Genomic DNA, 13112 nt, shown 5'->3' with positions numbered 1-13112 from the left:
CGAGCAGCAACACCCAGATCGGTCCTCACTGCTTTTAACCCACTTTTTGAGTGGTAGACTTTTGTAAAATATGATATTTCACTTCATTTTATGGCAGAAAGTAGAACTGGATGAAATACTAAATTTCTCTTCAGATGCTAGCAGCACTGTTCTCCTGTGAGCAGTTTTCCAGCCTACTTTAATGTATACGTTTTTTGTCAGGGTTATTTGTTTAAGAACCCTGTTGCTTGGTCTCATCTTTGAGGTTATTTTTATGCTATTTGCTTATCGTGAACACTTGTTGGTTTTTCATCCTTTTAGAGCTGAAGATACATACATAATTTTTAACAACTTCAAATAACTGAGAAAATTCATGCTGTTAGGAATGTGGGGTTGTTATTTTTAGTATTGATTGTGGCTGTCTATTGTGGCAGAAATACGAAAATACTGGGGGAAGTTTTCACTATCATTTTAATTCAGTTGTTAAACGGAAGTATAAAATAATTTGGGAATCACACTAAACTGAAATACATTTTTTTAGGGCAATTTCTACTGAAAGAACAAATAGTTTTTAAACTTTGTGTTTAAGTGTTGTACAATGTAGTATTTAAGTATTTCTAACATATTTATCTTGACCAGGTTGACTCATTTCAGTTTCATGCACTCAAAATGTGACAGGGACATTCATTAGGGGAAGAAATGTCTCCCTTTATATTGTGGCAGGTGTGAATAAATGTAAAGGATTTATTTTCTCTCCTTATCAGGTGTTACAAATGCACTAGCAAGAGCAGAAACAAAACAAATTTTTTTTTTCTGGTCCATTTGCAGCAGTTTTAAAGAAGAGAAGCAAACACTATGCTTCCACATGAAGCTCTTACTTTGACCAAAATACTGATGGTATGTTTCAGATGTTCCAAAGAAGCTGTTTATTTGTTTTTTAACCTGGTGTTACTGCTCAGTAATGTAAAAACAAACAAAAAAACTTCAGATGAAAGTGGGCTAGACAGATTAAAAATATTAAAATCACTTTTTGGTCATAAGCTGACACATTGATTTGGTAGATGGTTAGCAAAATAGTTGCTAAATGAATTGGCAGGGGGGTGAGAAGAATATGTCCAAACCCCCTTATTTTCAAGTCTTGGAAGTCTTCCAGATATTGCTGTGAATTTCCTTTTTTAAAAAAAATCTGTATTGCAGACTGTGCCAAAGAATGGTCTAAGTCAGTATGTAGACTTTTTTTTTTTTTTTAAAGATTGTAGATCTCTGGAACATTAAATAATTGTTAAATCTATTAAAATATTCACCACTGGAAGATCATAAGCAACTTACTGTTTTGGATTTTAGTGGGAGGAGAAGGAGGAGAAATTGAATAAGACTGAAATAATGAGCAGACAGCAAATACTGAATGCACAATGTGTAAGGCTTGCTGCTTTGGGTACCTTCATAGCTTGCAGCTAAATGTGATGCACATTATTCATAATTTAGAAGTTAGTGGCCTGACGTTCCCTGAAAATGTAAAGTGACTTTTAAAATGTAATTTTACAGAGCTAAATGAAAGCCCAGTTCAAAAAGTATTAAGCAATAAGGATGTGTAGCTTGAAATCAGCGAGCTTCTTTTCAGTGTAATAAAATTAGAGTGTTATTTTGGTGTAGTTAAATACCACCTCAAGAGAATAGCAGCAATTCCCTGCTGTCAGCATGGCTGGGATTCACCTCGTCTTAACCGAACTCTGTAAAACAGGTGTCTGGGCTACTTGTCATCAAGAGTAAAAGAGCACAGCTGTATCGCTTAGGAAAAGTTCACTGCCAATGTATGTGGATGGGTTTTTTGGGATGGGAGGCATTGCCCTTAGGAGCTGCAGTCTTTCTTCACTGATTAACAGCCCCCACGTTGTGCCAGGGGAGGATTAGATTGAATATCAAGAGGAATTTCTTCTCTGAGAGGGTGGTCCAGCATTGGAATGGGCTGCCTGGGGAATGGTGGGGTCCCTGTATTTAAGAGACACATGGATGTGGCACTAAGGGACATGGTTTAGTGAAGGGACTTGGTCAGTCAGGTTGATGGTTGTATCTGATGATCTTGAAGGTCTTTGCCACCCTAGATGATTCTGTGATTCTATGATTAAACGTGAATCTGGCTGTCAACAAAAATAGGAGCAGGGAACTGCCACCTGCAGCAGCAGCTTCCCAGCTCCTGGGTGTAGCACATGAACTTCCCCCTCTTGTACTCCACCAATATACCATGTTCCTGCTTTGTTTCCCTCCCCACCTTCCAGCTGGGGGGCATCCACAATAGCTAATGGTCTGGAGGTATGGTCTTGCCACCAGCCTTCATCACAGCAGCTTCCATGTCAACATCCCACTTGCATGCCTCGTCCTCCTCTTGATCTTCATCTTCAAGTCAGCTCTTTCCCTCCCTGGTGAGAGCTCTTACTCAATGAGGCTCAGGGAGAGCCTTTTGGATAGGTCTTTTGGCTCCCTTTCCCCCTGCCCTCAGTGTTTGGCCACATCGATGACCTTCTGAGCCTTTCCTCTCCTCAGCATGTGAGGCTTTCATGATGGGCATCTACCGAGAAGAGGCCTGTGCTTTTGCGCCATGGCTGGAGAAAGCCCTTCTTCTATAAGCTGTGGGGAGCTCCTGGGGCCTCATGGATGAGGCCCACACCAAAGTGGAGCATGGAAAGTGGTCAAACTGCAGCTTGTGAGATGCAGGTGCAGCCACAGAGCCATGGGACGGGAGCTGATGAAGCTTTGCCTTCGTGCTCAGTGCCTGAGGCAGGCGTCTTGCTGGTTGGAAAATGCCTCCCACGTTCTGGAGAAGACTTGTGTTGTCCCATAGGCCTTGTAAGCACTCTGAAGTCAGACAACAACTGCTGGCTGCCGATGCTGCCCCTGGTGTGGCACACTCGACCCTGAATGCTTCCTCTGTCAGCTGGGGTTTCCTGCGCCTCCAGTGCCTGCTCTTTTGGTTCCTCACCCAGCAGACTGAGATTTTAATTTATCGTGTTTAAATTTTTTAGTAGGGATGTCATGGAACTGCCCTGAATCAACATCTCTGTAAGACCAGGGAGTTGCTGCATTTTTGGATGTCGTACTTCTCCTTCTGGTCCTGCAAGACCAGGAGCGTCACCAGGCTCTAAATCTCAGCAGGTTTTATATGCGCAGCGTTTCCCCTCGAATAAACTGGCAGATTTTATTCTGACTTGGACTGATCAAAGCTAAGATGAGTTTAGAATGATAATCTTATTTACAAATACTCGAGTAAGAAGCATTTCATGTTACTGAGACACACTTCAGAGAAAATGCCGAGTGACATAAATGCTACAAGACTGCCGTTCTGTTGTCTAGATGCATATAAGTAAAAAAAAAAAAAAAACACAAAACTTTCAGAAACCCCCCAGCAGGTTTTAATCAGCTGCTTTTACTTGTGGTCTGAGATCAGACGGGCCAGCTCTCCTCAGCTAACCTTATGTGGTGGGGTAGTGCAGGTGGGCTCTGCATCTTCTCCTGGTGGTCCTATACCTGCCTGTTCCTGGAGGCACCTGTTCTCCTGGGAGGAACGATGCAGTTTGAGCCGTGCCAGATACCTTCTGACTCTTGCAGTGAGGAAGGCTCTTAAACATGGCCTTTTGCTCTCTAGCAGCAGGGGCATTTGCCTGAAGTTTCTCCATCAGTGTATTTTCAGTGTAGTGAACTACTAGCGTTATTACGCTAGGTCGAGCATCTTTTTAATAATATTCTCTTGCCTCCAACAAAATGCACTTACTGGGAAGCCCTTTCACTGAAAGATGACGTATGTTTGGGCGTGCCTATGTACAGCAGGAGATGGAGTGGAAAATGTGGGAAACTCGGTTAGGAGACACGGGGCGCAGGGGCTGGCGCAGGCTGGGTGTTGGTCATCACAGATGTTTGTGATGTAGTGTAACCAAGCTGGAGAACATGAAGTGAGCCCATTCAAATATATTCACACTGAAGTTTTGTTTTACATGGTGTTGCATCAGATTCCTTTTTTTCGTCTCGCCTTCTCTGTCCTCGTTCGGCGTTTTGGGATGAACTGTTGCAGTTACAGCGAGGTTGATTGTGATGAATGCTTGAAAAATGAGTGCTGCTCTCTGATTGTTCTCCGTCTGTTTTCCGACAGCATTCGTAAGGCCAACGTTTGCTGTGGGTAACACGAACAAACAGTTCATGAAGCAATAGGTCTGTTAGAGGCAATGCGAGTACCCAGGGCACAAACCTGCTCAGCAAGTTCCTAGGAGGTGAATTTGGCTTTTCCCTTCCAACTTCACTCTCAAAACCAGCCAGCCTTGATGTATCAGGTCACTGCGTCCTGCAGTAGAAAAAGGGCATCCTTTCTATTGCTCAAGCCTCACTACCGCCTATTTACCTCTCACAACTCCTATGCAGTAAGCCTGTTGGTAAGGGCACGGCCAGGAGATGCAGGGACCTGAGCTCAGGTTTGCCCTTCCTGACTCAGCTCACCAACCCAACAGCCTGCCTCACATGGTTTTCTTTTGTTCACTGTGTTTCTGCTGTTTCGTTTTGCTCTAATAATTATTTACTGGGCAGAAAGGGAAAGGGCGAGTCTGTGGGTTGAGTGCAAGGGCACTCGGCTGGGGTGTAATTAGGAACATGGGTCTCTTGTGATGGTGGAGTTTGTGCCGTTTAGTGGGCTATTATTTATTCTCAAGTGAGCGGAGATCTCTTTTTCAGGGACTCTTGAGTTAAAATAGGTGCATTTCTGCAAAGAACAAAAATATTTGATTTCAGTGATTGGCCTTTTTCACTGAAAAAGTGTGGGTTTTCTGCCAAAGAATTGCTGGTGAGCTGTAATTTGCCGTATTTGCTGCAGGTGTGGATTTAACTGATGTGCTGATGAGAAGAATCCTTACAATCAGCAAAACTGCAGCTCTGGGAGCTAATATTGGGCTAGAACATCTGGTCTTTGTAGTGAGAAGACTTTTATAGTGGAGAAGGAAATGCTTGCTCTTGACTCCTTTGATTTACTCATTAACTCTTGCGAGAGTAACACAGAGGAGCCTTGACCAGCCTCGGTGCTTCATACCAATTTTCTAATTCATAGTATTTTTCTCTCAAACCAAAAATGCTCTAAAGGTTCATTCTTAGCTGCCATCCAGGGATGGGTGGATATTTTCCATAGCTTTAAAATTAGAGTAATTACTTTCAGCTGCCCTGTGGGTATGGCTGAAATAACCACTGATTTTGTAAGCTGTATTGGCAGTGCTGTTTTCTGGACAACTTCTTAGCATAGTAATTTTTCTGCCACTAATTAAAAGCATCTTTGTTAATCTGCAGCACTTAACCCTAGGCTTTGTTTTCTTCTTACAGCAAAGAGCTCCAGGGAAAGTTTTGCACGATGCTGTTTGCAACCACCTGAACCTTGTTGAAGGCGACTATTTTGGTCTTGAATTTCCAGATCATAAAAAGATGATGGTATGTTAATTTTCACCTGGTTTTCATCTGCATACACACTGTATTCTCTCTTCCTGCTCCTTACTTACAAGGTGTGTTTAACACTGAATTTCAAAAGAAAAAAAAAAAAGACTTAAAAAAAAAAACAACAGTACAGTTCTTGCCTGCTGAAGTTGAAGCAATGTTTTTAAAACCTGATTAGTCCCGTCAGGTTTCATCTGTGTTGAAAATAGCAGCCAATTCAGACAGGAGTTGGACGGCATTTCGTCTTTATCAGTTGCAGTAGAGAAGCCAGAGGCTGGTCTGCTGCTGCAGAGTCTCAGCTCTGATTTTACAGTCATGCATAATCTGGAGCGCGGAGTCTGCAGACAGAGAAGTTAACAACGATTGTGACACAGTTCCATGAAAAACATCTTGGGACAGGAAGATGATTAGATAAAATATAACAAGGTTAATAAAAAAGAGGGGGGGGTGGGGAGAGGATAAATATATAAGTAAACTGTTGAAAGTCCTGTCTGGGGAGCCGTGTAGCACGGCAGGTGTGCTGGTCCTCACACTTTGGACTCCGAGTGCAGGTGCCGACAGCAGTCAGATATTGCACTAATACTTCCAGGGTGGGAACAGTAGCAGAGAAAAGCCAAAGTCGAATGACTTCCCAGACTACGACGGCTTTTGTTCTGAGCTTTGTTTCCCTTCAGACTTCATGTGTGACCTCCTGGTATGTGGGCCAGGTGTCTGGGTTGCTTGACCTGTACATGCTGGTGTATACTGGATTTGCTGCCTGCTCAGTGAGTTCTGCACATGTAGCCTGGCTGACCTAAAAGAGGTGACTTTGGGCAATTAGAAAAAAAATATATCTGTATCTGTCTCTATATAAAATTACTTTAAGAAGCAATATTCCTTAACCAAAAGCCAAAGAGTATTTATCTGCTGCTGCAGTAATCTGTTGTCATGCCTTAGTGCAGGCTAACATAGGCACTCTAACTGAATGCTACAGGTCATAAAGCTTTTGGCTAACTATAATTAAAGAGGAAATTTTGAAAAATGAACATCGATCTTTAAAAATGATCCAGTTTGCTCCTGGATTTGCATGAAACACAACTTCCTAAAAAGTTTCATATTCTGCCAAATATCCTTGGCTAGTGCTGTAGGTAACCTGAGAGCTTAATGTGACCCTTCAAAACAGTGCAACTCTACAGTGCTACTACAACAGAGCATCCATGTTAGTGGTGACAAGCTGACATTCCTGATGTATGTATATAAAGCTGAAACAAATCCTAACTTCTAGTGTGTGCATACAGTTGCTTTTTAGTTTTCTAGAAAATACAGAAGGTCACTTGATTGACCTTCCCTACTTCACAGGTCATTAAGTTTCAAATAGATGACCCTCTGTGTTTTGCTCAGAGACCTGAAGTAAACTAACAGTTTGCAGTCTTGTGAAAACAAAATGGTTTATTTGCTCGAGGCAGAACACAGGAGAGATTGAGGTGCTGCCAGTGCCTGAGGCCCTTGCAGTGGCAGGCTGGAAATACAACCAGATGATCTCAGTGGGGGACCTGGGGCTCTGTGATGAAGAGGAAGGTTGAAAGAAAACCCCAAGGCTGTTCCCAGTTTGACATGCATGGCAATACGTCCATACATCAAGCGTGGTAACTCATCCAGCCCCTACCCTTGCAAAATGAAGTATAAGCCAAGCATCTGCAGCACGGATCTGTGTGGGCCAGTTTATCCAGTCTCTTTTTCTGAAAAAGGGGGAGATTCCCAGATCTAGCTCACCCCTCGTCAGCTGTGCCCCCAAAATAGTAAAATTCAGTGGAAGTAATGTCTTCAGCATGGGCTCCACAGCATAAAAAGGATGTTGAGGTCCTTGCAAGCATCCAGAGGAGTGCAGCAAAGCTGGTAAAAGCGCTGGAAGGCATGTCCTGTGAGGAGATGTGAGGACACTTGGGTGGGCTTGTCTGGACCAGAGAAGGCTGAGAGGTGACGCCAATGATCTCTGCAACTTCCCAAGGAGGGGAAGTTGAGAAAGAGGTGCTGGTCTCTGGTCTCATTAGTAACCTATGACAGGACACGCAGGAACAGCACAAAGGGGAGGTTCACACTAGACAAAGGAAAAATTTCTTTACCGTGAGGGTGCTCAAACACAGGGACAAGCTTCCTAGCGAGGTGGTTGATGCCCCCTGCCTGTCAGTGTTCAGGAGACATCTGGATAATGCCCCTAATAATTTGTTTTCATTTCTGGTTAGCCATGAATTGGTCAAGCAGTTGGACTTCATGGTCTTTGTAGGTCCCTTCCAACTGAACTATCCTATCCTATCCTATCCTATCCTATCCTATCCTATCCTATCCTATCCTATCCTATCCTATCCTATCCTATCCTATCCTATCCCATCCATTTTAGAAACAGCTCACAGAAGCTCTTAAAGCAAGAGATTTGATTATGAATCATTGTTTTGGTATGGAGCAGCATTCGGGGTGAGAGCAGTACTTACATTTAAGTCATAATTACCAGTTTCTGTGATGCAGTTGATGTAAATGTTCCTGTGGGATTTAAACCTTTTTGAGCTTTGTAAGGGTCATAACGTAGAATTCAAGCATTGTGCAAATAAAAAATTGCATTTAGTTTCACATCTAAGAAAGAAAACACACATGCCTATTTTATATTCAGATCATCTGAAGAGAATTAATCACTCATCCGGTGTAGAACGGAATGTAAAAAGAAAAACAAATATTCGGAGCATATTTGTTTAGATGTGATGATATGTACACGAAGCCATGTATTCGCAGTTCAGCTGTGTTTGTTTCAACATGCAGGGCTCCAGACATCATGCTTCACACATTGCCAGTTGCATGCCATGATGCCTGGCAGCTGGATGTGTTCGTTTGCCATGTATGTAGCAGAGAAGATGTGCATGGGAGGTGAACACAGGGTGTGAGGGCTGCACTGCACCCCAGGACAAGGGGAAATGAGGCATTGTTGCCAAACCTGGGGTTTTACAAAGTTTCATCACAGTTGATGTCTGCCCCAGTTCTCCAGCTGCAGAAATCCAGTCACTATCATGGAATGCCCAATTTTGTTTAAGATATGAAGAATCTAGCCTTGGTAGATGCAGAGAAAATGAAAAGCAGGAATCCTAAGTGCATCCTCACAGTATTTTTCCAGTTTATAAATCAAGCTCAGACTGACTGTGCGTAGCTACAGGGTGGGAGCCGCATGATGTGTAAGTTTTGATTGCTTGGGTTCGGTGGCACTGATGAGGTCTTCATCTTGCCCCTCCTTCCGATCTGATAAAGGATGCTGTGACTTGCTCGTAGGGTGATTGGGAAAGCGGAGAAAGGAATGATGTACGTGCAGTGCTCATGCTTTATCATAAACTTCCTCTGGGAGGCATTTTTTTGGGATCAAAAATATGACTCCCATATTCTTGTAAATTGCCTGTTTCATATTCAGGATTTTTTTTTTTCTCCGCTACGCTTGGCAAAGATCCTGACCTTCGTTGCAGCTTACGTCCATGCCAACTTTCTGAAACAAAACAGTTTAAGTTACCGAAATGCCAAAAAGTGTCAGAACGAGTTTAACAGGTGATAAACACTGTTTTCCTATTCTTGGATAACCAAGCTTCTTGAGCCTTTCCAGAGAAAAAGACTTTCACAGGCTGCGAAACATAAAAAGAATTCCATTGAGAAACATTAGGGAGTGTAACAGGGCAGGAATGTGAGCTCTTTGCTAATTGCAAGCACTCCTATGGTGATTAGGAAAATAGCAAACAGCATTGGCACTGCTACAGCAGCCAGGCAGGCCTGCTTCTGTCTGGCTTCTCAGGTGATTTTCTAAAATGGATATTTTGAGCGTGTTTCAGTCTCTGCGCAACCTAAAATTATTCAAGGTCAAAGGTGCATTCATTTAAATATAGATTTTTTCCCTGGGGGAAGACTCGGTTGATTTGTTTTTTAATGACTTTAACCTTTGTGAGGGCTGTAGGAAGTTCCTCCGCAGCTTCCAGAAGTCTCTAAGGAAGGGGCTCCCTGCAATTCAGTGCGATAACAAAACACAAGTCTCGGGCACGGTTATCAGCTGAATTCGGCGAGCTGTCACACTTCCCCGGTTCCTGCGTGTCATTTGGCTTTTATCTTGTGTGTGATTCTCCCCGGGCTTTCTGCAGGCTGCCTCGGGTGGATAGGTGATGGGACCAGGCCCTTTTGATTGAGACTACAGAGTGGGCTGTTAGGCTTTGAACACGCCATTTCAATCCAGTCCTTCTCTTTTGAAATCCAAAGGAAAGACGCATGCGATGTCCAGAAAAAACAGGCTGTTAAAAAAACAGATGAAAATAAACTATTTGCCGAAGTTGCACTGCACCCAATTAAGAAAGCATTGGCCTGAGCTGCCCAGATCTGTAGAAAGCAGAAATCCCAGATCTGTAGAAAGTTAATTTGAGTGAGGACCACGGGGACAGCACAGGACTGTCTTTTTCTCAGCTTCTTCTTTCACTTTTCCACAAAATGAAGGGCTGCTGACCAAACATGCTGCAACTGTTGGTATCTGAGACAAGTAAAGGGAAAATGTCAGTGTTCCCAGCTCCCTGAATTTCTACTGTTGTGAAAGCTATGCCCCAGCACAACACTTCTTCCTGAGCATCTTCACGAGTTCTGGGGAGAAAACCCACACTGGAAAAAAATAGATAAGTAAAAGCAAATCTAAAATCTAATGCAATGAAAAATGCATTTGTTTAGAGTTTATAACATCACCTTCTTTTTGTTTTCAGGTGTGGCTTGATCTTTTGAAGCCTGTTATGAAACAGATTAGAAGTAAGTAGTACTTCCTTACTGACATTTATTATGTTGGTTCAGGAGCAGCCAAGTAAGTGAGTACTCTGTCAGTTGGTACCTTTATCTTCTCAACGTCCTTTTCTGAATTTTGTTTGGATTATTTCTTATTTCTGTTCTGACCTTGAGAGACGTATGGCGCTTGCTGTGAAATTGTGTCCCAGCAGCAAGTTCTGCAAAGCACACAGACATCGAACGCCTCTGGTTTTGCCTTTTATATTGACAGGACTGAGCCAGTGGCAGATTGAAAAGGTTTAGTTAGGCACTAGGAGCACTGAGGTAATGAACAGTTTTGCAGAGAAAAAGGGATGCAATAAAGCAGGATCTGAGGGAGCACACGTTCCTGAAATACCGTAATCAGGATAAAAGAAGTTACTAATGAAGAAGAAGTTACTAATGGGAAGGAGCAGGCAAATTTGTGACAGCTCACAGGGGCACTGCTGCAGCACTTGGAAATGTCTTAGCCCCAGAGGAGAAAATGGCTGGGCTAGGGAAGTCAGGGAACGTTGCCCTGGGAGAGAAAAGGAAATTGTACATAGCCATCAGCTTTGGAAAGAGAAGTGAACAAGAAAGGTTTTGGTGATTCTGTTTCCCTGTCAAATATCAGTAAAGGTCTTCATTTCCTGAGCTTTACCACTAGGTGCCTTTCTGGTCAGGTTAGTATTGGTATATTCTCTGGAAACCCACCCTCTCACATGAGAGATGCGCTGCTCCTTTTGTCACTGGACCCAGTTTGTGACTTACTCTATTTGTTAGAGTCAGAACAAATGTGCTGCTGTTAGCACAGAAATAGTAATTTGCTGCTGGAGTTGAAAACCAGACTGTATTTAGCTCCCTCCTGTTCTGAATCAAGGGTAATAGACACACTTAGTGTATGTTATTGGATCAACTGATACAATTACTAAAACCAGACTTGGTTTTGGCAGAGTAGCCCTCCACCAAGTGTCTGTTCTATTTTATTGTGCTTATTCATTGCTCTGTTTCATTGTGTTTATTGTTTTATTGGATAAGTTTTATTTTGTCATTTCTAAATAACCTGAAGAGCATCAAAAATACTGACAAAGGATGGGAGGTTAGTGTGTATATGTATGCACTGCAGATTCCACATATCCCTTGTGCATCATTCTGTGTCATAAAATTTGGCCAGCGTGTTACAAACGTATCCCTAACCTCCTTTGATGTTTCCCCTAGGACCGAAGCATGTTGTTGTAAAATTTGTGGTAAAATTCTTCCCACCTGACCACGCTCAGCTGCAGGAGGAATTGACAAGGTTAGTAGTTGTGTGACCGTATTTTTTTTTCTGTTAAATTGCTGGTGGGCAGAGGGGAGAACATGGGAGCTGAGATCATAGGGTGAGATGATGGGATCAATGGCTCCCTCTCCAAATTAACTTGATGTTATTTCCCCACCATTGAGTGCCCTGGGGCACTTCTCTATGCTGAGGGACACGTGTGACTCTGCACTCACATTTGGGACAGAGCTGTCCTGCAGGATTTGCCAAGTTGAGGCAGCTGGGGGACCCTATTTCTGTAGCCAGTGTCTGGAACTGGGACTTCAGAGATGCAGAAATGGAAAAGAGAGGGAATAAAATGAAGAGGAAGAGGCAAGTAGACAAGGATAGACATGTATTTCTTAACGATAGAATTCTTTAAGGATGTGTTTATTTTCAGGCTCTTTAGAAACTTGATTTGAGCTCTAAATTTCATGCTGTGTTGGCATGGAGAGATGGATCGTATTTCTCTGTAAGTCAATACACATATGAGGGACCTAGTAAGGTTTTTCCTCATTAGCAAGGCCTTTCTTTTTAGTCAAAAACACTCCATTTCATTACAGTATTTTATCACTGAAACTTGTCAACTCTTTATCAGGTCTGCGGTTAGTATTTTTGTAATTACATTTTTTTCTGTTCTGATTCAGTATTTTCATTCTTAGTTTTTACTTTTAATCTTCCCTTAAGGTGAAGTCGTCTTTTACAAGGAGCTTTTGTATCTGCATAACCTGCTTTGTAAAGAACAAGTCCACCTTTGTGGTGTTCTGTGTTTATCTCTGTCTTGGTTTGGTAATAGAGCAATGCAATGGGGAGAAAAAAAAAAGATTCAAAACTCTCACTGGCTTGGGCAGAAAAAAATGGAAAAGTAGGAAGAAGGAATATTTTCTTGAAAGACTGAGTAAAAATTAAGGAATGAATGAAAATTCACATTGCTGTGTTACTAATTAAACATTCTGTTTCTCAGTAGATATTCTGCATATCAGCTGCTTAGAATGTGCACTGTAAATTGATTTTTGGGGATCTCTTCCTGTGCCTGGAGACGTGTCTCTGAATCTTAATGACTTTTTTAGTTAGATTTTAAATGTGTGTGCTAGGGCCCTTGAATGTATGTACACAGCAGTGTGTAAGATGTGAAAGAATTTCCACAGGGAACTGCTTCATCACTTGGAGAGCAGAGAATATAACATTAGTGTGCTTTATTCTTCAACTGGGATGAATTTTATATGGTAAGGCAGGTGTCTGGAGGTTTCAAAAGGATGTTATTTAGATCTGCTATATTATTTCATGTACTGTGTATGTTAGCTTCCATTCTCTCAACTCGGTTTGCATTTTTCATTTAATTTACCTACATCTCATTCAGAAACTCGCTCTTCAAATTAGAGCTTCTCACTGAATATATTAAAATACAGGAAATTAGTAAAAAAATTAAATACAGTAATTAGTAAAAACTGTTGAGATCCTAGTAGGAATTCCAAGGAGGAACTGTGGTCATTGGAAGGCTTGTTAAGTAAGGTGCCTGTCCAATTTGGGTTACATACCAAGTATAGGGGAAAAGCTCACTATTAGGTCATTTTTTTTCTAGAGAAGCATTTGTTATGGAGTG

General features: G+C 42.2%; 1 protein-coding gene across 8 annotated transcripts in view; it reads left to right on the top strand.

Moving 5' to 3' along the window:
• FARP1 (FERM, ARH/RhoGEF and pleckstrin domain protein 1) overlaps positions 1–13112 on the top strand; it is a 193791-nt gene that overhangs the window by 119844 nt on the left and 60835 nt on the right. For all 8 annotated transcript variants that reach the window (XM_072032447.1, XM_038173450.2, XM_038173449.2 and 5 more), the window contains exons 3-5: positions 5329–5433; positions 10179–10221; positions 11431–11509. In XM_072032447.1, the coding sequence (XP_071888548.1) occupies positions 5329–5433; positions 10179–10221; positions 11431–11509 (227 nt within the window). The remainder of the gene's footprint in view (positions 1–5328; positions 5434–10178; positions 10222–11430; positions 11510–13112) is intronic.

Source organism: Anas platyrhynchos, chromosome 1, assembly GCF_047663525.1.
Source record: "Anas platyrhynchos isolate ZD024472 breed Pekin duck chromosome 1, IASCAAS_PekinDuck_T2T, whole genome shotgun sequence".
NCBI classification, from domain to species: domain Eukaryota; kingdom Metazoa; phylum Chordata; class Aves; order Anseriformes; family Anatidae; genus Anas; species Anas platyrhynchos.
Note: the sequence above shows the minus strand (reverse complement) of the source record. Positions and strands in the feature narration are given on the sequence as shown.